This window comes from Alternaria novae-zelandiae, assembly GCF_023758075.1.
Source record: "Alternaria novae-zelandiae strain BMP 2774 chromosome Unknown scaffold_8, whole genome shotgun sequence".
Classification (NCBI taxonomy): domain Eukaryota; kingdom Fungi; phylum Ascomycota; class Dothideomycetes; order Pleosporales; family Pleosporaceae; genus Alternaria; species Alternaria novae-zelandiae.
In genome coordinates this window covers 803,268-828,246 of record NW_026056968.1, presented here as the reverse complement: position 1 = coordinate 828,246, position 24,979 = coordinate 803,268, and the positions used below count along the sequence as shown (strand labels likewise).

The following is a 24,979-nucleotide window of genomic DNA, read 5'->3' as shown; positions in this document are numbered from 1 at the left end:
CAATATATTCTGGCTTTCATCCACAAGTGCTCACGCTTTCATAGAAACACTCGGAAGGTTTATACCCTGTAATAACCGCCAAACGGGACTGGTCCCTCTGATGCTGCTCGGACGGACATGACTGGGCTGTCGCTGTCGTCATCCAGCTCTGAGCTGCCAGACAGATCATCGTTCCTGCCACCGGCCTGTATCTCTTCGTCTTCGTCTTCATCCACCTCGCCATCTTGATCATCCTCGTCGTCCTCCGCATCCCCGATGTCAGCGTTCAGAAGAGTATCTGGCTGTACAGGATCTTCGGTCATGTCCTCCGGAACCTCGACGTCGTCTGGCGCCTCGTCTCCGTCAGCGTGGTTTTCTGGCTCATCAGTCTCCTCCATTTTCTCGAAGGCGTAGCGCGGATTCCTTGCAGCCCAACGCACGTTGTGCATCACTTGGTGTTCCCTCCTCTTCTCGTGGTGTGTGTGACGGTCGTCGACTTCACTCTTGTACTGCGCTGCCATTTCCTTATCGTCCCACAGCTCAGGCCATTCGACGATACGCTGATATATGCTATCATCCGGTTTGTCGCCGCCAATAATTGCGTTCATCTTGTCCTTCAGAATGACCGTTGCTTTGGCCCAAGTGCCAACGTGATACCACCCTTGGAAGGTGGGTGCACAAGTTGATCGAATGTCCTTTGTAGCCAAAACCTTCGCAATGAGAGGATCGGTAATATCGCAGAACTGGAAGAGGTTGCCTGTTCGCGAAACATTGACACCATCAAATGTGTGCTCAGTCTCCAACTCTTCCGGCGACATCTTTGCTAGCTTCAAGACATGCTGATCGAAGACCGCGCGGTGCTTTGATGTGCCTGACTTGATGTAAGACAGGAAAGACACAGTCTGATACTTGCGATATTCAGGGTCTTTGCGAGGATCGACTCCCCAACGGACAAGAGCCTCTCGCCAGGGCCCGCTTTCGAAGAAGAATCCGCAATAGATGGCTGCTTGCCGAAGCTTGGTTCTCTTGTCCCATCCCAGTCTGTTGTAAAGTAACTGCCGGGTTACTATGGGTCTCTGTAAGAGCAGAGTTCTAATGTTTGCAATCAGTGACTGCATATAGGGTGAGAGATCTCTCTCTGTTGGAAGACCGGGTCGGGGTCCTGTCGGTACATGTTCGTCTGTGGGTTTGACAATTGTGTATGCGTTGTAGGCGAGGCTTCTTTGTATATTGACAACACCTTGATCGGTGTATTTGACGTTTGAGTTTTGCTGGAACCGATAGTTGAAGGCGATTGGCATCTGTATGAACTCTGGCGATGGCCCAACGCTTTTGGCCAGATCTGCACCGGCCGCGGTGTTGACATTATACTTCAACAACTGTTCGTCTAGGATGGATTAGTGACATTTTGAGTGTGTTGGGATTAGTCTTACATCGTTTTGGCAGGACGTGGTCTCGCAGACCCACCATGGTCTCGTTGTGAGAAGCAGCATACTGCAAGTCAGGCATATCTGGAGAGTCAGTGATGGTTCCACAGAGTTCAAGATTGTGCTCGACTCACTTCGGAACCGATGAGTTTCATCTACGACTCCGGCCAGAGCAACCTTGTACATCGAGGCATTGTCTTGCAGGCTCCTGTAGATAGTTGGTGCATCCACATACGTCTTGTTGGTCAAAGTGATTTCATCTTCAGTAAGGAATGGCCCTGTGGTTCCACGCTTTCGTTTGCGTCCTGTCCGTTTTGGCACCGTGACCTTGATGAGAAGGTTGTTCGTCCTCACAGGCGTGGACAGCAAACGCTTGGCAAAGGGGTCGTCTGGGCGCAGCGAGACAGAGATGAGTTTCTTGAGCTCGTCGTCACCCTCGGCGTTGGTCGTGGTTTCCAATCGTGATCGCAGGCCCTGGGCGAGTGTTAGTCCCTCCCAAAGCGGTAGGCACTGCTATTGCCGGCTGACCTTGCTTAGTTTGACAGGCCCACCTAATGAGGTAATGCCCTTGTCAACGTTTTTGATGATGGCGGGATGCTCGACAACGGAGACGGCACGTGACGGGATGGGCAGCCAGGGCGCATGCTCGTTCTCGGTCGACATGGCGTTGTCCATATTGGGTTACACGGTGGAGAGGTGCAAGCTCAAAACGCTCTGGCGGTGAGATTCACGAGAGTTTGTAGTCGCTCAAAGCTTTCTGTCTACTTCGGCCGGACTATCTGGGTACGCCCGTGGTAGGTGTTCGAGAGACAAGTGATGAGACCCTGGGCCAGTGCGAAGCCCGTCGCCGCTTCTCTATAGAGACAGGGATCGATCTCGCGATGACTCTCGTGCAAAGCGCCAGATCAGATGATACGAGGCTGCCGCGGACCCAGCAGCGGAATAGTCTCCCGTCTCTCGCGCAGTCGCTCCCTTGACACGCCCGCCGTGCTACTTCACTCTCGCAGCTATCCTGGATGTCGTGACGGCTGCGGCGGGGCTTTTGGCCCAAACGCACGGCCTCGCTACGGGACGGCTAGCGCGAATCACTCGACGCTGTCTGTCTGGCAGCAGCCCTGAGTTGTCAGTTGACGACCTGCTCCAACTTGTCCCTCCAGCTCCAGAATACACGCCTCTCCCTCAGCCAGAGCGCCGATACGTCACCAGCAACTTGCTAGGGCCCCGGCTGCCGTCTGACCCCCCCTCGCGAAGCTGCTCCCTCCACCGACTCCCCGTGCACCATCCTAGACGGCTACACTAGCCACCATCTATTACCTCACGCGTCTCTCCTCCATGTCGGCCTGAGCCCTACGCTCTCCTGTGTCCGATTCCCCGTGTGTGCGCCTGCCATCTAGTTTCCATTGGCGCTATCGGCTTGCGACCTGTCCCCCGACGCCTCGAGGCCAGCCGCCATCTCGGACGCCCGTTTCTGCAACACCGCTGCGCTTGACCTGGCCGTGGGCGCATTCCGTCAGCCATGAAAGGCTTCAGGCAGAGGGTCGTAAGTGCTCGTCCTCCCCATGGACCCCGGCCACACCACGCACCCCCCTACCCCTCTCTATGCGCGGAGGCTAACATGTATAGTCCGAACAGCTCTCTCGAAGCAAGGATAGCAAGTCATCTAAGAAGAAGGACTCCACCTCGGGAACTGCATCGCCGTCGCTGGGTGCTTCCAACTCCCCCTCGGGCTCTGCCCAGGCTACGCCTTCCTCGTCGCAGACGCAGCTCACCGATGCGCGAAGCAAGAGCCAGCCCGCCGCCGATGGCGCTTCGGCCAACATTGGGTCGCTACAACAGAACCCCCAGCCCTCGTCCGGTTCCCTCGCGGGTGGACCCCAATCTTTCGGCGGACAGGGCATGATGAGCCCCGGTGCTGCTGGTAACGCTGGCGCTGCAGGTCCAGGCACGCCCTCTAGGCTGGGGCAGCCCCTGGCACCCAGCGTCGTCATCAGCCCAAGCGCGCCTGTAAGTACCCGCGCATCAACCGATATGTGTTTGGTAGGCTAACCAGTGCCATAGCATGTGCCTCCTCCTGGCGCTGCCGAGACGATGCCCGGTGATCTTGCGCCTCCAAAGGCGGGCCAGAAGTCGGGAATATTCGATCGTCTTCAAGCAACGCCCAAGGACAACATCGAGGGCATGCGAACCCCGAAGAGACAACACTCGTCGCGCTTCGACATCTCGGATCAACGTCAGCGTGAACTGGAAAAGCTCCCCGGATTCCACGAGGTGCCCCCGAACAAGAGAGAGGAACTCTTCATGCAAAAGATCGACCAATGCAACATCATCTTCGACTTCAACGATGCTAGCGGAGACATGAAATCAAAGGAGATCAAGCGCCTGGCTCTGCACGAGCTGCTCGACTATGTCGCCAACAACCGCCAGGTCATCACCGAGAAGATGTATCCACGCGTCGTAGAGATGTTCGCGAAGAACTTGTTCCGTCCTATCCCGCCCCCGATGAATCCCCAAGGCGAAGCTTTCGACCCAGAGGAAGACGAGCCGGTGCTGGAAGTAGCGTGGCCGCACATTCAGGTAGTCTACGAGTTCTTCCTTCGCTTCATCGAAAGCCAGGACTTCAACACGAACATTGCCAAAGCGTATATAGACCACAGCTTCGTGCTCAACGTACGTACACGACCTGTCCTCTAGATTCCCCTAGCTAACACCAGCAGTTGCTCGAGCTATTCGACTCTGAAGACCCCCGGGAACGCGACTTCTTGAAGACTACGCTCCATCGCATATACGGCAAATTCCTCAACCTCCGCTCCTACATCCGCCGATCCATCAACAACGTCTTCTTCCAATTCATCTACGAGACAGAGCGCTTCAACGGTATCGCCGAGCTTCTCGAGATTCTCGGGTCCATCATCAACGGTTTCGCTTTGCCATTGAAGGAGGAGCACAAGCTATTCCTCACGAGGGTGCTCATCCCGCTCCACAAAGTCAAGAGTCTGAGCATGTACCATCCACAATTGGCGTACTGCATTGTCCAGTTCTTGGAAAAGGACGCGGCATTAACAGAAGAGGTAGGGACATACGCCAGATCCAATAGGCTAGGCTTACACGTTCAGGTTGTTTTGGGTCTTCTCCGCTATTGGCCAAAGGTGAACAGTACCAAAGAAGTCATGTTCCTGAACGAAGTAGAGGACATCTTCGAGGTTATGGACCCCGCCGAGTTCGCAAAGGTTCAGGAGCCGTTGTTCAACCAGTTAGCCAAATCAGTGGCCAGTCCTCATTTCCAGGTCGCCGAGAGAGCGCTGTACTTCTGGAACAACGAGTACTTCTGTAATCTGGTTAGCGACAATGTCGAAGTCATTTTGCCAATCATGTTCGCACCGCTGTACGAAAACTCAAAGGGACACTGGAACCGGTACGTATCTGCACTCTGGTGACATGGCTTGCTTGCTGACTATCTGCCCAGAACCATCCACGGCATGGTGTACAATGCTATGAAGCTCTTCATGGAAGTAAACCCGCAACTCTTCGACGACTGTTCGCATGACTACGCCGAGTCACAAAACAACGCAACGCAAAGACAGCAAAGTCGACAAGATCGCTGGGACAAGCTCGCCAAGCTCGCCGAGTCACGTTCAAACGGCACTGCAGAGAAGTCCGCCGTCGACCCGATGCGTATGGATGACTCGGAGTCACGTTTGGAGAACCTCCGTCTACAGGATGACGGAACAGCATCGAGAGAGAGGCGGCCAAAGGAATATGAGCGTCAAGGCAGCCAAACCTCGGTACGTTGATTCTTAAGTCCCTAGAACTCTGGATGAGCATTCTGTGTGGCCGAATCGATGTACTCTTAATTCTATCCCTAGACTCCTAGGTTTTCTTCCTTTTTCCCCAAGACTTGCATTTCGGTTCAGGTGGATCTGACGTGTTTGTGCTTTGCGTCTTTGTAGCGACGGCATCATACTTCGCAAGGGGAGCACCACGTTTCGTCCAGCGCTCGCCGCTCGGCTGGCCGACCACGTAGCAACAGTCGCCCGAATTCCTCTTCTGGCCATGTCGTCTCGTCGCGACCATCAGGTGGACGTGCAAGGTCGAATTCTGGAGGTACGATTACCCGGGTTGTTAGCTCTTGATTTCTTGGGTGCATCCATTCTCTTCTCTTTTTGCTGCCTTGCTTCACTGCCAGTCTTTTGAGGGCTGATTGTAGTCGCGATATCATGTGGTTTATCTGGCATCAAGCGTCGCAGTTTCTTTGGTTCTTCCCAAAACAACATGGAACGTTTCATTTGGGTGTTCCGGATGATGTTTCTTGTGAAAGACGACGAAATAGGGACTTTCTTCACTGATAGACGCGGAATATAAAGAATTTTTAAAGACCTTTGATTGCATTGCAGATCAATCGCAAGCTGTGCGATGTTGAGAACTATCGTGAGCTCTCATAGGAGACTTCTTTCACGGATGAGTGGTATTGTTGTTTACTTCGTTCGCCTTGTGGTAGCCAGTGCTGAAAGGGTTGCAAGGGAAACCCATACTGTCGAAGCCATGCAGGCTAAAATTACCACGCGAATAGACACGGGGAGCCGCATAGGTTTCCTGGCCATCCGGTTTGGGAGGTCGCTAACTCCAAGGGGGGCCTCGGCTTTCGGAACGCCAAGATATCCGACTCGATGCCATGTTCTGGGAGGCTTTGCTTCTACTTTGCGACAAAGGCCAACCTGTGGTTCGCGCCGAGTGAATCGCAGAGACGATGGACAACGTTTGCATTACAGAACTTTACGTCAGTTAGGCCTAAGTGCACGCTATCCACGAGCCAGCGTGGTAATGCATGCGTGTGAGAACATGGTAAGGGTAGTCAGCGGCGGTCAGCAGCGATACCAAAGTAAAAGGAGAGCAATACAGTAGCGTAGCCAATAGTAAACAAGTCAATGGCCTCGGTCTGCAATGTGTCGTAATTTGGACGTGCAACGGCGCGTTGGGCCCAGGTGCGGGAGAGGCGGAAGACCCCAGCAGTCATTTCCGACCTCCTTTCCGCGCGCAGCCAGAAAACATTGCTAGTCCTTCATAACCTTTTGCGCATCACCTCCATCTGGCTCGGTGTGAGATTTACTTCTTCACATTTTCTCGTCACTCCTTTGTGCTTTGCACTTGCTCGGTCGCGGTTGCCTTCTCTTCCTCCACGTTTGTCTTGTTTACCTAGTCGCTTTGCTAGGCTCAACCCTTTAAATCCCCACGTCCAGGGCTTCCACCGTTCCGAACACCACAACACCAACCTCGACAGTCCCAACTCATACTCGCACACAATGGGTGGCCCAGATTGGCTTGAAGTCGGCGCGCCGACGCTCGACCGTCCCTTTGGCCTGGCATTATGGCCTATTTTCGAGAAATGCTTCGAGCCCATCGCGGGCTACAAGCCCCAGGACTTCCGCTTCGTCCAAGGAGAGACGCCGCTCTCGACATTCAAGGTCTGCGTTGTCACGCTGATTACCTACTACATCATAATCTTCGGCGGACGAGAGCTCATGCGCAACCGTGAGCCCTTCAAGCTCAACTTTCTCTTCAAGGTCCACAACTTCTACCTCACGGCGATCAGCGGCACCCTACTTCTCCTCTTCGCTGAGCAATTGATCCCCATTGTTGTCAGGAAGGGTCTTTTCTTCGCCATCTGCGACCACCAGGGTGGATGGACCGACAAGCTGGTCATTCTGTACTACGTAAGTACTTGCGCCGAGATGCTCAGGATGCTGCTAACATGTGCAGCTCAACTACCTCACCAAGTTCCTCGAGTTGATTGACACTTGCTTCCTGTTCTTGAAGAAGAAGCCATTGAGTAAGTGCAACAAGCCAACATCGACGTCGCATCGCTAATAAGCCCAGCTTTCCTCCACACCTACCACCACGGCGCGACCGCTCTCCTCTGCTACACCCAGCTCATTGGTCACACTCCCGTCTCATGGCCCGTCATCACTCTCAACCTGGCTGTACACGTTGTCATGTACTGGTACTACTTCCAGAGTGCGCGAGGCATCCGCATCTGGTGGAAGAAGTACATCACCGTTGGCCAGATCACCCAGTTCGTCCTCGACCTCGGTAAGTCCAATTCCGCCACATTCCACATCAGACTCTAACAACATACAGGCTTCATCTACTTCGCCTCGTGGACCTACTTCACAAGCACCTACTGGCCACACATGCCCAACATGGGCAAGTGTGCTGGTGAGGAGTTTGCTGCCATCTCCGGTATCTGCATCATCACGTCGTACCTCTTCCTCTTTCTCGCCTTCTACTTCGCCACGTACAAGAAGCCGGTGCCCAAGGGCCGCCGCAGGGCTACAAGCGCGTTGGTGGAGATGAAGGACGAGAAGGTGCCGACTGTTGGTGAAGCTCGCAGGCGTCTTTCGACCTCGCGTGCTGGTGTCACTAACGGTGTCGCTACAGGAGCTTCGCCCAACGGCACACCCAACGGACGCGCGACCCGCAGCCGCAAGGCCTAAGCTCGAGCGTTCGGAGGACATGCGAAGTGCTGTGCGGCAGATAGAGCTCTTTGAAGCATTGGACGACGCACAACGGCCTCTCGCCGTGGAAGCACTCGAACTACTCTGCGATAGCATCTGATGTAGCATTCGATGCTCTTCAGGGCTAGCCAGATGTTACGGGCCAAGCACCGGTTCGGAACAATCTTCGTCAAGTGGAGCCACCTTTCGGCCAGGCTCCTACCAATTCGTTCTTGACACGATATCAGCCTGGAGGGCTACAATTTCCATATCTTATTGTAATTGCTATGTTTGGGGCTCGACATTTTTGGTCCGGCCCCGTGTCACGATAAAAGCATGTAAGAGCATGGTTGGTCGGTTCGCGTTACGACAACTCTGGTGTTAGTCTTGGGCTTTGGCATGGGCGGTAGAGCACGTTGTAGACAATATTCAACGAAAGATAATGCATAATCGTCAATGACTGCTTCATGTTCCATGTGTGTACTTTGCCTTTGGCGGACGCTCGTTGGACGTACATGTAGCTAATGTAGGGAAGTCTACCGAGTTGCACGTGCAACGGGCGACTATACTCGTTTTGATATGACAGCCATCGCACACCAGTCAGTAGAAGATAGCCCAGCCCTGCACGCTGTGACGGGCGATTACAGCTGAACACATGAATATCTTAACGGCCCCGAAAGCATTTGCACTAGAGAAAATGGATTTGGTGAAGTTACGTGCAATAGACATGCAGTGCTGAGGTCTGGTAAGACAGGCGAAGAAGAGTAAGGTACATCGGGTAATGTGTTGTTACGTTACTCATGTAGCTTAGAGGTCGGCTGTAGCCCCACATATGTACCGGGCTCCTGTCGTCAGCTTTACTTGAGATCGTCGTGCCAACTCCAAACTCATAACAGCGTGTTCGGACGTTCTGATGCAGCCTGGGAATGCGTAGGACGCCAAGGATTGCTACAGGTCGTTACTCGATGGAATTTAATAACTAAAGTGTCTGCGTCGGTGTCACTTCGCTCGGGGTAAAGGCCGACAAGCATGGTGGCGTTGGCTTGGGTGGATTGTTCGTGACATGTGATAGGATTTTGACATGTGAGAGGCGATCGCCAATTTGCTGCCCGGCGTCGTTTCGCGCTGTCATCCCCCTCCAACCCTGCCTCCGGCTCCACGATGCGATAACCGACAATTCCACGCCTCTCGATCGATATTTACAGCTGCGCTCCCATGCTGTGCGTCTTCTGAGATTCGCATCCCCTGAAACGACATCATCGCGTCCCCCAATTCGCACTCGGCCTCCGATTACGCTTCCGCGGAGCAGAATACCCCTTCGAGGCGCACCCTCCGCATCATCATTGGGCATTGCGACGGCTTTCACGGACATAGCGCTGCACCGGACAACTGATCGGAGAGTCGCAGAGACACAACCCGGCGTGGTCTGCGCATAGATGAACGTGGGGTAGTCGGGTTGATTAGAAACGTCACGGTCCTGTGAGAATCCTACCATGGAGCAGGAACGACCACTACAGCGTGCCCCGCCGCCCGCATACACGCAACACGAGCCCGAATCGCTTCACCTCCCTTCGGTTCCGACGCATATCCCAAGCCATGTGCCGGATCATGGGAGGCTGCCCGGCATCAAGTCGCTAGACCTGCCGGACACGAAAGCGCGTCATACTCCACACAACTCAATAGAATACAGCCCGCGGTCGCAGTACGACAGATCGCAATGGGGCATGCTGCCAGTACCGAACAATGCGACTTTCACACGAGCGCCAGAGGGCCTACCGCGTGAAGACGTGGGAAGCCCGATGGATACCGCGAGTGTGCGCAGCATGCAGGATGACAACGTGGGTAGACGGGAAACGAGTGTCAGCATGGATGATCCGGATGTAAGGCTGGCAGCAGAGGCGTTGAGCGGATTGGGGAACCCGGGTATGTCACGACGCTGTTGCTGTTGCTGTTTATGACGCGGAATGCATGCTGACTGACCATCGCAGACTTCGTTCGCTCGCCGACGGCACGATCCCTCACGCTATCTGCTCGAGAATCCACAAGCGAACCTCCAGAGCCACTCCTCTCTCTGATTACGTCGAATCACCCATGGCTTGGAAATGGTATCAACGGCTCCATCTCAGCCTACAACACCACCAAAGGCTACACCCCACGTCTGGTCCAGTACGGTGCTGAGCTCATCGAGCGCAACATTGGATCGCCCATGGTCAACACTGTGACATCTGTAGGTAGGCGGACGGGCATGGAGAAAAGCCTGCGCCGCTATCTGGGAGACAGACGACCCAGCGACCTCGAGCAGGGAGATGGCGAGAGTTCAAGGAGCAAGAGGCAAAGGATCGCGAGCCCAGCAGATGACGCCATGGACGTGGATGATGCTCTTGCAGCAGCGTCACGAACAAGAGGCGGCTCACAATCCTCATACTCCGAGTCGCTCCCTGCATACGACGACCAGCGCTCTCCAAACTATGAAGAGGCAGTCATCTCTGGAGAAATCACGTCGCACAAGTCGCCCGAACAGCGCTCAAATACTCCGCAGGATCGTCGCGTCAACTGGTCCACGCAGCTCATCATGACAACGTCCGGTCTCGGTGTAGCTCTATCAGAGACATCATTGCGGTCGTTGAAGCTCTGTCTCGGTCTTCTTCGCAGCGCAACAACCCACATCGACTCCGTTATGCGCGCGCTCAAGCTCGTCCTCGAAGAATACGAAGCTGCCCTCCGCAACCAGAGGCAGTCTGGCGGCTTTGCTGCCCAAGATGACAAGACGCAACTCAATGGCACCATGGCGCAAATGGGCCTTGTCGACACGGACAAAGACGATCAAGTCCGCCAAATTGCTGACCGCATCAAGGTCCTCTCATCAGACATTTGGCAAACCCTCCAATCCGTCGTGCAGTCCGTGTCCCGCTATACCGGCGGCGCCCTCCCGCAGAACGCCCAGACGGTTGTTCGAACACAATTGCTCTCCGTACCCCAGCGATGGCAGCTCGCCGGCCGCAACGCGAACAATGAACACGCGGGCGGCGATGAGGTCAGAGGCGCAAACCGCATGCTGGCATTTGCAAAAGAGGGACTGGATATGATGGGCCAGATTACTACTGTCGTTGACGGTACCGTACAAAGTGCCGAGAGCTGGCTTGCGCGGATTGGTAGGAGGCCACAGGGCGAGTCGAGCAGCAGCGGTCAGGCACAGGAGCAGAGGGAGAAGACACCGCTTGCGCTTGAGGCGGGGGTGCAAATGGGTGAGAAGAGGTAGGTAGAGGATGGCTTGTTTAGCTCTCTATTTGCAGAGTGAACGGAAGAAAAGACGAAGACACATGAATTGGAATGGAAGAGGAGAGGAACTGCTTTGGCACTACGATTACTACTACAACACCATACCCAAACATAATTTCCTATGTCGATTCCTTTTCTTTGGAAAACGTTCAGCAAGGCGTCATGATTGGAAGAGAAACGGGGTTGTTGTGTGTGTGAGGGTTTTGGTCTTTCGTTTGCAATGTCCACGACGTTTTCTTCATTTAAAGCGAGAACGAAAATCTGTATTACTCAATGTTATATTATTCATACCTACCTTTAGCAACTGTGATGTGTTTGTGACGTTGGGTGTGATCACGATACTGGGTGGTGATGACCTGCTGGTTTTTGACCCTGTAAACATCTACCATAAGTACTACGAATAATACAAGGGTTAGTTCGTTACACGTAGCTTTAAGCAGGAGGGTGATTACCGTTATTGGCGTTGTTGCGATCTGGTGTCGTAGTAGCTGTGCCCAAGTTTCCAAGCAAAGGTATAGAATGCCAGACTGATACGTACGTGGAAGCTTACTTCTCTCTTCCCAAACCTGCCCATATATATCACTTTAGGATAAAAGGAAAAACTGTCTCCGGCACATTTTACCATGCAAGCATCATGTTAGTGTATACGTAATTGCATGAGGGGTTAAATAGCACCCGCACCTCGTATTCGTCACCGCGAAGTACGACCGAGTGATACGACAAAACGCGGCAGTGGGTTACGGCCGTAGTGCTTGTGCGCTGGTATCGAGCCGGGCATCGTGCCGATGAATCTGAGACATGAAGGAGATGGGTTCTGTGGGTGATGCAGAGAACGTATGTACTGTAGTTTAGAGTGAGGTCTAGATATACAGTCATGGAAGGACGCATCGGGGATGGCGTATCGTTTGAGAAAGAATGCAGAGTTGTATGTGGGATGAAGTTTAGATCATCGGACTTGTTACCCAATGTTGCGATCACTGAATAGCAACGAGTAAATGAAAGTGGGTAGAATTGGGAAGTGAAGTTGATCCATTCTATTGAAACCAAATGCTCAGATGTCGACAAGAGTGACCATTTCTCAAACAGAGGCGAACTTGACCGATGCTTATACGATACAACCCATCGTGGCCGCAATGGACCATCTTCGTTCTACTCTATTTCGTTATGTCCAAAACGGAAATAGTTGAATTTTCGGTGGCTTACCAGGATGGGTTCTTCGTCAACTACTTCTAGCTATTTTCCGTCATGTGAGGTCGTAGTATTGGAGTTGTCAGTGTTTGACGTCGAGTTACTGGACGTAGTGGAGTTGCCAGACGTATTGGACGCTGTGGACGTCTCCGGTTGATGAGAAGGCTGCTTTGTCTTTATTTGGCCAGACGACGGTGCGCTGGAGACTTGGAAAGGAGTGAAGCGGATAGGTGGGAAAGACATTTTGATGATTATGTCAAGGGTTTATAGAAGTCGATGATTATATTTTCAGTGCTCTTGCAACGATGGAGTTGACGACAGATTGTGAATTTGATAGAACCTAGCTGAAGTCGCCATCAACACTGGCTTATATGTGAAGTGGTCCGTAGCTACTGTTTCCCGGAATAGCTCATCGTCGCGAGCAAGACGAGCAACGCGATACGCACATGCGATGCTTTGGACTCACCGGCGGTGAGTCCGCTGAGCCCCCTGGCGTAAGCTCCTGGAAGCTGCTCATAATGAGTCTGCCTTGACCGTGGCTTACCTCTTGAACAGAGAGCCAATTGCAGTATGAATTGTCAGAGTACTCAAGAAGCCTTCACATGACTTCGCGTCGTGTTGCTCGCGATGGGATGACACATGACGTAGTACAGCTTGGCTTCTCGTGTCGGTTGTTCAGGCGCTGTGTGATCACTGGCTACAGCCATACCTGTAGGCTCCAAGCTGAAACTAAGAGTGGTGAAGTAGTGCTGTTTGTTCGTGTTAGTCAGAGACATTACGCGCCATGCAGATGCAGTTTCAGTTCTACTGCAAGCCGCGATGCTGTGATACTAATATTAGTGTTAGATCGAATTTGATGTGTGAATCTTCTCCAATCTGTCTGCAGTGTTGCGGTAGCAGTAGTCTGAATAGTACCTGATCTTGCAGGCGATATCTTTACCTCAAAGTGGGCTCGAGGTTGGACTGGACATCCAATGCTAATAGCGGAAAGAAAGGTGTTTTTGTATGTCGTTCGCGGCAGTGACGCCTTTCTTGTACATGTAATAGTGTTGGCCTACACCTGGGCCCTACGATCAGTTGATGTGAGACTACATGGCGATATGTGGGGACTGCGATAATATCACGCTGCAACTACCGGGTATCTACCGATGCTCGAGTATATCGTGTGTCGATCGCAAGAGCAACGGGTGCTAAAATTAGTCGGTGCGGCTGAAGACCAAAGCTCGAAGCCAGAAAAAGCGTCAATAAAGAAGATGATTTCTGATCAGATAAGAACAAGGTCGATGAGTCGACATGAGTCGCGATATGCAGTGCAACCATGGCGAAGCCCTTGCTGCAGATCAGGGCGTTGAGATGTACCGAAGACTCGTGTGTGAGTCTAGAATGAGCGAGAATGAGTCGCGAATAAAGGGCGCGGTCGGGTTGCCGAAGACAGATGCCGGATGTCTGCAGCAGAACACCAATCTCCAGACGGGCTAATGTGCGTCTTCAGCGTGTCCTAAAGTCGGTATTGGAACGTCTAAACTATGGGGAATCCGACGACACGAAAGATGGTCAACTCCTTTACCGCTTGTATAGCTAAGTCCGACGGGCGAGGCTTCTTTTGCTCCAGAGCGGGGTGGTAGCTGGAAAGGGCTGATGCAGGTTGTCGGGCCGTTGGCGTCGAAGCAGCGGCGGAATCAACATGACTCGATGCCAAGCCGGTGAAGTTGCTGGCTGACAAACGCGAGGTGGACGCGGGTGGAGCCAAAAGCATGCACGCAATCACACCCAGCGGAGACAAGCGACTCCACGAGATTGTTCCCGTTTGATCCTCCTCAACAACAGCATGCCGGCGCCCATTGTCAACATGTCTGCAGGCTCTGTGTTGGGTGCCTCACTTGCAGAAGCACCGCAGTCGACGTCAGAGGCTTGCACGGAGCTATCCTCGGACTGACGTGCTGAGCCGCATAGTGTTTGTAGCCTTGCCCAGGGATCTCATCGTCATGTCTGGCGGAATCTAGCCGACGTGCATAGAATGTGACTGTACTGTCGATCATGGTGCGACGGAGTGACTCGATTGCGCATTTGATACGCCGTCTCCGTGCGAAGCTGTCCGCTGAAGAATGCGCGCGCGTCAAACTCTCTCACCGTCGTGCTCCTGCGGATTGATAGTTGCGACAATAAGAGATCTGCCTAGCCGCACGCGGTGCAGCTCCTTAGGATTGCCCACCGTCTTTAACCCTTTCCGATCTCGAGACCCACTCGGTGCTCTTATCTCCGTCGTGTACTGCTTTCTTATTTTATTTAGCCGTTGCGACAGCCCTCGCGCCCTTTGCTGTGCTCCTGTTTTGTTTTTCGAGATATCCATACGTTCCTTATAATTCGCTTCTTTGCCGTGCCTGCAGCTGAGTGAGACATCGCCGCTGCCTGTACCGGTTCGCTACCGCTTAATTCAACCCAGGGTGCGCCCTGTACCGCCGCCGCCATGGACAACGCCAGCGTACAACATACGCAGATCCAAGAGCACACCGAGGGCACCACTTTTGAGGCTATTCATCCCAATCGCAACCACCTAAACCGCGACGACGCCAGTATAAGGACTGCTTCCGTCACCGACAGCACTGCGCGCAACTCGGCGAACAATGAAAAGGGTTTCAGCAATGTCACGGGTGGAGTCAACATTCAACGTGCCGAGGCCGACTTTGCGGAACTCTCAAAGGAACTCTCGCGTACCAGCAACATCTCGCGCCGATTGAGTCGCGTACAGAGCAAGCAGAGTCGCAAAGACCAGGCCATCACAGACGTAGAGAAGGCTACTGTTGAAGGCTCAGACTCGTCCGATGAGCCCTTCGATCTCGAGGCAACCCTACGCGGTGGTAAAGATGAGGAAGAGGCAGCGGGCATCAAGTCGAAGCGCATTGGCGTTGTGTGGGACGGTCTCACCGTCAGCGGAATTGGTACGACTACTCGGTGCACGCCTCACGCAAAACATACGCTAACTCTCGCACAGGTGGTGTGAAGAACTATGTCAAGACCTTCCCCGACGCGTTCGTATCTTTTTTCAACGTCTTCGAAACCGCTGCCAGCATTCTCGGCCTTGGCAAGAAGGGCAAGGAGTTCGACATTCTGAAGGACTTCAAGGGTGTCGTCAAGCCTGGTGAGATGGTGCTCGTGCTGGGAAAGCCCGGCAGTGGTTGTACCACGTTCCTCAAGGTCATCAGCAACCAGCGATACGGATACACCAAGGTCGACGGAAACGTTCTGTACGGTCCATTCGACGCCGACTTCTTCGAGAAGAGATACAGAGGAGAGGCAGTCTACTGTGAGGAGGACGAGAACCACCACCCCACGCTCACAGTCGGACAAACACTCGACTTCGCGCTCGAGACCAAGGTCCCGGGAAAGCGCCCTGCCGGACTCTCAAGACAAGATTTCAAGGAGAAGGTCATCGACCTCATGCTCAAGATGTTCAATATTGAACACACCCGCAACACCATCGTCGGCAACCCCTTCGTCCGAGGTGTCAGTGGAGGAGAGAGGAAGCGAGTCTCCATCGCCGAAACCATGATTACTGGTGCTTCCCTGATGAGCTGGGACAACTCGACAAGAGGATTAGATGCTTCGACTGCTGTCGATTATGCCCGTTCGCTTAGAGTGCTAACGAACATCTACAAGACGACAACCTTCGTGTCTCTCTACCAGGCTTCCGAGAACATCTACAAGTGCTTCGACAAGGTCATGGTCATCGACAGCGGTCGACAAGTTTACTTTGGACCTGCTCAGGAAGCCCGCGCCTACTTTGAGGGTCTCGGGTTCAAGGAGAAGCCCCGCCAAACCACCCCTGACTATCTCACTGGTTGCACCGATCCTTTCGAGCGCGAGTTCAAGCCCGGTATGAGTGAAAAGGACGTTCCTTCAACACCCGAAGCCCTCGCCGAAGCTTTCAATCGATCCGAATCTGCGGCTAGGCTCGATGCTGAGATGGTAGCATACAAGGCCCAGATGGATCAGGAGAAGCATGTCTATGACGACTTCCAGTTGGCTGTCAAGGAGTCCAAACGCCACGCACCGCAGAAGTCTGTCTACTCGATTCCGTTTTATCTCCAGGTCTGGGCTTTGGCGAAGCGTCAGTTCTTGCTCAAATGGCAGGACAAGTTTGCCCTCGTTGTTTCTTGGATCACCTCTATTTCTATCGCTATCATTACTGGTACCGTCTGGCTCAACCTCCCTGACACCTCTGAAGGCGCCTTCACTCGTGGCGGTGTTCTCTTCATTGCTCTCCTCTTCAACGCTTTCCAGGCTTTCTCCGAATTGGCATCCACCATGTTAGGCAGACCGATCATCAACAAACATCGCGCTTTCACTTTCCATCGACCATCAGCCCTTTGGATAGCCCAGATTGGAGTCGATCTCTTGTTTGCATCTGTGCAGATTCTGGTCTTCTCCATCATCGTGTACTTCATGACGAACCTGGTGCGCGACGCTGGAGCCTTTTTCACATTCGCTCTGGTCATCATCACTGGTTACCTTGCCATGACATTGTTCTTCCGAACAGTGGGATGTCTCTGCCCCGATTTCGACGTCGCGATCCGTCTGGCTGCTACGATCATAACATTGTTCGTACTCACCTCTGGCTATCTCATTCAATGGCAGTCCGAACAAGTCTGGCTCCGATGGATTTTCTACATCAATGCCCTGGGACTGGGTTTCTCCGCGCTGATGATGAACGAGTTCAGTCGTCTTGACTTGACCTGTGCCGGCAGCTCTTTGATTCCTGCTGGGCCTGGGTACGATGACCTCAACGCCCAGGTTTGTACTCTACCTGGCAGTGAGGCTGGTAACCCCATCGTTTCTGGCACCAACTACATCAAGACCAACTTCCAATGGGATCCTTCAGACCTCTGGATGCACTACGGTATCATGGTTGCTCTCATTGTCGGATTCCTTCTCGCCAACGCCTTCCTCGGCGAATTCGTCAAGTGGGGTGCTGGTGGCCGTACAGTCACCTTCTTCGTGAAAGAGAACAAGGAACTCAAGGAGCTAAACGCCAAGTTGCAAGAGAAGCGTGACAAGCGTAACCGCAAGGAAGACAGCAGCGACCAGAACTCGGATCTTAACATTGCCTCCAAAGCTGTCCTCACATGGGAAGACCTTTGCTACGACGTACCTGTCCCCAGCGGAGAGCTCCGCCTGCTCAACAACATTTACGGATACGTCAAGCCCGGACAGCTGACAGCGCTCATGGGTGCCTCGGGTGCTGGAAAGACCACACTTCTCGATGTGCTGGCCAACCGCAAGAACATTGGTGTTATTAGTGGTGACAAGCTAGTCGATGGTAAGGTTCCTGGTATCGCGTTCCAGCGTGGAACTGCCTACGCCGAACAACTTGATGTCCACGAACCTGCTACAACCGTCCGTGAGGCACTCCGCTTCTCCGCCGACCTGCGACAGCCGTATGAGACACCCCAAGCCGAGAAGTATGCCTATGTTGAGGAGGTCATCGCCTTGTTGGAAATGGAAGACATCGCAGACGCCATCATTGGAGACCCCGAGAGTGGTCTAGCCGTCGAACAACGCAAGCGTGTTACCATAGGTGTCGAACTCGCTGCCAAGCCTGAGCTCCTCCTGTTCCTGGACGAGCCTACTTCTGGTCTCGACTCGCAGAGTGCTTTCAACATCGTCCGTTTCCTTCGCAAACTTGCTGCCGCTGGCCAAGCCATTCTGTGCACCATCCATCAGCCCAACTCTGCTCTTTTCGAAAACTTCGACCGATTGCTCCTTCTCCAAAGGGGTGGCCAATGTGTTTACTTCGGTGACATCGGCAAGGATGCCCATGTTCTCCTCGACTACTTCCATCGCCATGGTGCTGACTGCCCTCCGGATGCCAACCCTGCTGAGTGGATGCTAGATGCCGTCGGTGCTGGTTCAGCTCCTCGCATTGGTGACCGCGATTGGGCTGATGTATGGAGGGATTCTGAGGAATTCGCTGAAGTCAAGCGCCACATTGGTCAGGTCAAGGAAGAGCGCATGGCTGCTGTTGGTTCTGCCGAGCCAGTCGAGCAAAAGGAGTTCGCTACACCGATGTCTTACCAGATTAAGCAAGTTGTCAGACGCCAAAACTTGTCTTTCTGGCGCACTCCTAACTACGGCTTCACTCGCCTCTTCAACCACGTCATCATCGCTTTGCTCACAGGTCTCATGTACCTTCAGCTGGACGACTCCCGAGCATCCCTGCAATACCGCGTGTTCATTATCTTCCAGGTCACGGTTCTGCCAGCCCTCATTCTCGCTCAAGTTGAACCCAAGTACGCTGTCCAGCGTATGATCTCTTTCCGTGAGCAGATGTCCAAGGCGTACAAGACGTTCCCATTCGCCTTGTCTATGGTTCTTGCCGAGATGCCATACAGTGTGCTTTGCGCCGTTTTCTTCTTCCTTCCTCTTTACTATATCCCGGGCTTGAACTCTGATAGCTCGCGCGCCGGATATCAGTTCCTGATTGTACTCATCACTGAGGTCTTCTCCGTCACTCTGGCTCAGGCGATTGCTGCGTTGACACCAACCCCCTTCATCGCGTCCTATGTCAACCCTTTCATCATCGTAAGTCAACATCAATGCCCTCTTGAAGCATAAGCTAATTTTATTTTCAGATCATCTTCGCTCTCTTCTGCGGTGTCACCATCCCCAAGCCCTCAATCCCCAAATTCTGGCGTGTATGGCTCTATGAGCTGAACCCTTTCACACGCCTCATCGGCGGCATGATTGTTACAGAACTTCATGACCTCAAAGTCGAATGTACATCTGGCGAGTACAACCAGTTCAGCGCCCCACAAGGTCAGGAATGTGGAACGTACATGAGCGACTTCTTCTCCAGCGGTGCGCCTGGATACCTCCTCGACAACGCCACCGACGTCTGCAATTACTGCGCCTACAAGGTCGGCGACGAGTTCTACCGACCTCTTGGCTACGAGTTCAGCAACAGATGGAGAGACTTGGGTATTTTCGCTGCTTTCATTGCCAGTAACTTGGTAATTCTTTTCGTCGCCGCGAAGTACCTCAACTTCAACCGCAGATAAGCGGCCTGCTGATGGCTCGACATATGTCATCACTCAGTGAGTGACACAAGGGTACACGGCGCCCCATACCGCGTTCGGTGCTGCACGATCCACACCTCTGTGTGGAAGTGCGCGCCCGTTCTGCCTGGGAACTGCCGTACATAATCCCGCCGCAGCTGCGGCTGCATAAACGTCGTTCCGCATTTCAAAGTACTGTGCGTTTCTTGCGACATCGCATTGTCTCGTTCAAAAGTACATTCTAGACTTGCAGTTTGGATATCCCATTGGGCGGCGTTCGTTTCACTGACAGCACTGAGCTCGCATAGCCTCTTCACATATACATAATCCTAGTCTCATCAAATCATCACTGTACACTTATCGTTCAAAACATCGATGCTGCGTGAAGTCATGGTGCTGTGGTGCCACATCATGAATCAATCGTCTTTGTTGAACCTTTGGTGCGCGCCTGTCTCATATCATTGCTTCACGACTGCTTCTTCCAGTAGTCTCTTTGACAAATTGTCTCGCATTGTTCCGTGGTCGCCGCTTCTCTTCTAAACTCTTTCATGCTCTTCGCTAATTACCTTTGTCTTTGTACCCTCTTGCAGCTTACTGTGTAACTATATTGACATTCATTTTGCGTGCATCATCGCACTATCTTGTTATGGCACCAGCGGCGCAATACCGCGAGACATCACGCACTTTCACTATCACTGCGAAAGATACTGAACAGCCCACAACTAATGTAAAAGACACGCAGGACGACTGCAACAGCGCCTCGACGTTCAACTGGCCGTCTGCGATACCTAGTTTGAAGACCGGGCTTCGCTTTCCGATCCCGCAGATTCAGGGAATCATTCCTGGCATGCGTCGCACACTGCAGGCTGATTTCACTCCACGGTCACTCCCAAATTCACCCAGACCTTCATATGACGTAGCGCGACCGGAATCGTCAAAGGGCTCAACAACAACACCGACAAAGCCGATTGCAGATACACGGCCATCACCGCACCGCTCATCATACCCCCGCGCCTCACCTCCTGGTATCCTCTACCCAGACGCTATCGTACCGCATAGTGCGACACAGTACTCGAATCCGCTACAAGACCCAAACGCCATCACACACAACGAACTTCCCTATCACCCGAGCATAATGGGCCGTGTAGACTACGAACTGGCGTACCTGGCTCCGGGGTACAAGATACTGTTCGTCGGTACAATAGCAATTCTCACACTGGGTGTCATGTGGACGGTGATTACTTGCGCCATCAGTATGAGGACAAGGTCGAAAGCAGGGAGCGCAGAATGGAAAGGGAAGAAAAATGTCGGAAACAAGAAGGAGGAGAGGAGGCCGATTGACAAAGTGAGCAAGTACGCCCATCGACATGGAAGCCAAAGCGGGATCCCGATAGACAGGGACTTGGATTCTCCCATGGACAGTGACAGCGCTGTCACATCAGCGGCCCAGATTCCGTTCTCTTACCTAGGAGATAACGGGCAGGTCGTTGAGAGTATCGAGATGAAGTACAGACCACAACACACAACGTCCAATTACAACCGCCCAAGGAGTCGAGCAATGCGATCCGAATTCCAAGATCGCACATATACAACACACCGCCGTTTTTCGTCTTCGCCTTCAGCGGGCCCACGATTCGGTCTTACAATTACACCAACACTCTCTGTCCCTCCTTCACCGACTCCATCTACATCCGGCAGCACGTCGCCGATTAACCCTTTTCTCGACCCTCCTCCCAACGGTCTCCTCAGCCCTGATGTAAGCGCCACACTGGTAAAGCGAAGTTCGCTGGAATGGCAAGCCGAACGAGCCGCCTTCTTCGCTCCCACGACGCCAACTTCAGTTCCAGCGTCTGGATCAGTGTCTCCTGCGCTAAGCTATACCGCAGAGAACAGCAACGAGACGTTCGAGCTCAATCTCTCCGATATGGAGGCTTTGGAAGCTGGTACAGCACATTCCGGGTCTTCGACTCCTGGCAACAGAGGTAGCAGATTGGTCCGGAAGAGCAAGAGTTTTATTGATGAAGGTATCGGGATGATGGAAGGTGTTGTTGATGGCGTTGCTGCGAAAATAGCGAGGTGGACGGATGATGATGGTGGAGATGACGCTTTGTTGTTGCCCGTTGCGCGAGGGAAGTGAACGAGTGCGCTGCAGTCTGGTTGTTATATGAACGAAAGATGACAAAATGTCAAGGCGATGTAGACTTCTAGGTTCTTCTTGACTGTGCAATTTGTACTTATTTGATTAACAGGTTAGGGTGAACATGCACTGGTAAATCAAAATGCACGATATCAGTACTTGAGCAGCTGAACGGTGAGTCATGTAAAGGACGGATTTGAATTACAGCCGCGCGAGCGCGGTGTCTCGGAGCAAATGGTATCATCCAAGCAAGCCCCTCTCCTGGAACGCCAATAGTAATGCCTCGTACGCTCTCTCATAAATAGCTCAAATGTCAAAGTCCTTCCTAAGGATCTCTTGCACTTCGAGATCCATCTTCTTCTCAATCAAGTGGGCGGCCACGAGATTGCCGACCTTGCTGACGAGCTGCTCTCGGACGTCGTCAAGGTCTGGTGCTGTGTATGTTCCCTCGTGTTGCTCCCTCTGTTTCCGCTCTCTCATGCTCTTGGGTACCAGGGCGGGGAAGGAGCCCACGAGTACTGCAAGCAATATCTCAGTGTCGTGCCTCGTGCTCTCGTCGGCGAGCTTTTTAGAGAGGAAGTCATCGTTGTACATCTTAATGTTCGGTAGGATGAGTCCTCTCAGTGCGTCACCGGCGCCTAGGACGAGGAGCAACGCTTGTAGAGCGCCAAAGTGTGTTCCGACTGATTTGTCGGGATCCATAAACTGCTTCAGGCAGGTGCGTGCGATTCGTGCCTTGAGGCCTTGGTTCGACGACGCGTGCTTCCGGCAAATGTCTTTGAGGAGGTGGGCTGCAAGCGTTCGCAGGTAGAATGCATCTTGGGTAGCGCGGTTGTGGTCGGGCATGGTTCCGTTCAGCGTCTCTGAGGAGGCGTTGGATGGCGCAGGGTTTGCTGGTCCTACCTTGCCGCCTGTGCAGCACGTCAGGATGGGCGGTACCATGTATGCCACGTAGGGATCGAGGTAGATGGCCTGGTTCTTCAACAGCGCCTCTGCGGCACGCATCATCTGTGTCAAGATGAACAGGTTCTTCATATTGTGTGTAACCTTTTCGGCTATGAAGCTAAGGAGGTAGGTCGTCAGCTGGTGAATGCCCGGCTCCGTCGAGATGGCAGCAAGTGCCGCGTTCTGCCATTCGATGTTCGTCTCGTCGATGAGGGCGCCCGACAGCTTGTTGAAAAGCTCTTGCGATTCTTTGGATAGCACGTGTTTGACGAGCGGTTTGACGTTGACGTTGTCCAGGCCGTTAGCCGCGGCCAAGTGAGGGTTCGCGTTGGGTCCCTTGGGCAGGAGATCGCCGGTGTTGGTGTTGGGGTTCTGAGGTATCGAAGGCTGGACTCCTTCGACGGCGAGCCAGTGTGCCGTGAAGGTGATTTCCCGTGGCACCTTGGGCAGTGGGGCATTGATGAGCTTCTCGAAATCGACCTCCTCGTCTTCGACATAGTACAAGGGCTGGCCGGGCCCCAGCGAAGCCTCACCGAAGCGCAGCGGCCGGGTAGACTCGTAGCCGTAGAGGGGCTCCACATTCAACACCTTGAGGGCATTGGATATATCCTGTGTGCTCAGGGTGGTCCGCTTCCCGTGTCGCATGAACTTGAGGGCCTCCTCTAGCACCTGTGCCAAGCGGAAGTCGACGTCGCGTGCCAGCTCTTCGACCACATTGTCGGCAAGTGAGGCGATACCCACCGATTCGGCCACGTCGCGTACATTGTCGGGGTTCCAGACCGAAGACATGCTGGCGGGGCGCAGTGCGATGTGTGAGGGCTGGGGTGGAACTGGTGGGGCTGTCGGGTGCGGGCGCGCTGCGTCTAATGAAGCGGAAGGGGTGAAGAGAGCCGATGGGCGGGCGGCGAGGGTATCACCAGCCGGGTGACGCAGGGACGGACGATGTGATTGCTAGCCCTACGACCCAGTGAAGCACATGTCGGACGGGCGCATGCGACGGTAGTGGACAGCGCCGTGGAGCAGCCGAGACGGTCGCTTCTGGATTGGGAGTGCGTCTCGAATAGGCGATTCTAGGCGACTGGCGGGAGTGCGAGGCTGGGGGGGATTGGCGTAGAGTGAGTCTGCCTGAAAGGAAGTCGCGATGCTCCAGGGCTCGCGTTGGCCTTGGCGCGCCGTCACGTCCGAGCGCGCCGGCCTTTGTTGTCTGTGACTCGTCTCACCCTCACCACTTCACCTGTCCGAACTTCGCAGGCTTTCACACCGATTGACATCCTCGCCAAAGCTGCATCTATCCATTTCAACAACTCTATATCATGACTCAAAAGTGAGGCTATGTCGACTGGTCAGCCGTTTGCTTCACTTGAGTATAGACAAACATCGTCTGCCATCACCTACTGATCGTCCCAAGTCCTAGCACGGGAATGCGTGCAGCTCGACAAGCCAATCAAAGACTTTAGCAGCTGGGTGCGAGGCGTCTAGTCATGCCCACGAACGAATGAAGTATTCGTGTATCCATCTTGACATCATGGCTTCGTAGACCGCCATTTCAGAATCCTACAGTTGGAGGCAAAGCAATCTTCCCAGGCACCTTGCACAAGGGGATGTGCGGCTGCGGAGCATCTTCCCCGCCGCTTACTTAGTTGCAAGCAGTACTCAACCCTGGCAGTCACACAATCGGTCGACTGTCGCTCGCCGTGCTCTCACCCGTCGACACGTTGTTTACCGCCGTTGAAGATGGCATCTTCTACACCCCAGATCAAGCTTTCTCCCGCCCGGGGAAGACTCTTATTCGCCGCTTGTACACCCTGTCTGCCAAACCAGCATCCCATTCCAGCATAACACTTTAGACTTAGTCCTTCCTGACGCCACCCGTCTATCCGCGCGGACGGGCCGCTGCGATTCTGATTGCCTTTGCCTGGCTTTTTGGGTCTGCCAACTAGACATACGCCCCTGTACGCCACTAGGTGACCTCTTATGGTGTTCATTGGGAGTGTAGGAAAACCTTGCCTCAGACTATTTAATATCGAGACTACGTTAGTGTTTTGTCCTCCAGAACAGTCTTCCACTCCTTCGCACATACAGCTCTTTGACTATCATCTTCCAATCCCGCGTCTGACCCATCAATATTACTGCTCTACGATCGATTTGTAACTACCACACGAACAGCATGGGCATCACTACGAGATCTTCAGTGGACAATGCCTCTGATCTGGTCAACGCACGCTCGGTTCATGCTCCATTGAGCTTATCAATGTCTACACCGCCGCAGGACCGCTCAAGAGATGACCCACCGTCACCTCCACCCCAGCCCCCGCCCAGCCCAGCACACTGGAACCGTATTGTCCCGGTAAGTTCTACTGTATATCGCATCGTATGATGTAGCTAACCCCACGCCAAGCTTGACCTTCTTGCACCACTGGAGATCTGAAATATAAGGAGACGAGTTGTCTCGGTGAGTACGAAACGTTCCCACAGACCTTTACC

At 53.5% G+C, this 24,979-nt stretch overlaps 6 protein-coding genes across 6 annotated transcripts; 4 read left to right on the top strand and 2 right to left on the bottom strand.

Annotated features, from left to right (window-relative positions):
• Positions 1–59: 59 nt before the first annotated feature.
• On the bottom strand, positions 60–2,081 carry J4E88_004754 (uncharacterized protein; the record flags this gene model as incomplete). Its single annotated transcript, XM_049398398.1, has 4 exons — positions 60–1,366; positions 1,413–1,490; positions 1,541–1,880; positions 1,935–2,081. 4 exons carry the CDS (start codon positions 2,079–2,081, stop codon positions 60–62), a joined length of 1,872 nt encoding a protein of 623 aa, XP_049255959.1.
• An 841-nt stretch (positions 2,082–2,922) lies between these two features.
• PPP2R5D (Serine/threonine-protein phosphatase 2A 56 kDa regulatory subunit delta isoform) lies at positions 2,923–5,197 on the top strand (the record flags this gene model as incomplete). Its single annotated transcript, XM_049398397.1, has 6 exons — positions 2,923–2,946; positions 3,030–3,410; positions 3,465–4,073; positions 4,121–4,474; positions 4,520–4,818; positions 4,870–5,197. The coding sequence occupies 6 exons, from the start codon at positions 2,923–2,925 to the stop codon at positions 5,195–5,197; spliced, it is 1,995 nt and encodes a 664-aa protein (XP_049255958.1).
• A 1,506-nt stretch (positions 5,198–6,703) lies between these two features.
• Positions 6,704–7,894, top strand: J4E88_004752 (uncharacterized protein; the record flags this gene model as incomplete). Its single annotated transcript, XM_049398396.1, has 4 exons — positions 6,704–7,114; positions 7,161–7,230; positions 7,278–7,490; positions 7,539–7,894. 4 exons carry the CDS (start codon positions 6,704–6,706, stop codon positions 7,892–7,894), a joined length of 1,050 nt encoding a protein of 349 aa, XP_049255957.1.
• A 1,493-nt stretch (positions 7,895–9,387) lies between these two features.
• Positions 9,388–11,153, top strand: J4E88_004751 (uncharacterized protein; the record flags this gene model as incomplete). The annotated part of the gene is made up of 2 exons (XM_049398395.1): positions 9,388–9,817; positions 9,883–11,153. The coding sequence occupies 2 exons, from the start codon at positions 9,388–9,390 to the stop codon at positions 11,151–11,153; spliced, it is 1,701 nt and encodes a 566-aa protein (XP_049255956.1).
• Positions 11,154–14,828: 3,675 nt separating this feature from the next.
• Positions 14,829–19,416, top strand: J4E88_004750 (uncharacterized protein; the record flags this gene model as incomplete). Its single annotated transcript, XM_049398394.1, has 3 exons — positions 14,829–15,300; positions 15,354–18,940; positions 18,991–19,416. 3 exons carry the CDS (start codon positions 14,829–14,831, stop codon positions 19,414–19,416), a joined length of 4,485 nt encoding a protein of 1,494 aa, XP_049255955.1.
• Positions 19,417–21,856: 2,440 nt separating this feature from the next.
• J4E88_004749 (uncharacterized protein) lies at positions 21,857–23,284 on the bottom strand (the record flags this gene model as incomplete). The annotated part of the gene is made up of 1 exon (XM_049398393.1): positions 21,857–23,284. The coding sequence occupies one exon, from the start codon at positions 23,282–23,284 to the stop codon at positions 21,857–21,859; it is 1,428 nt and encodes a 475-aa protein (XP_049255954.1).
• Between the last annotated feature and the right edge of the window lie 1,695 nt (positions 23,285–24,979).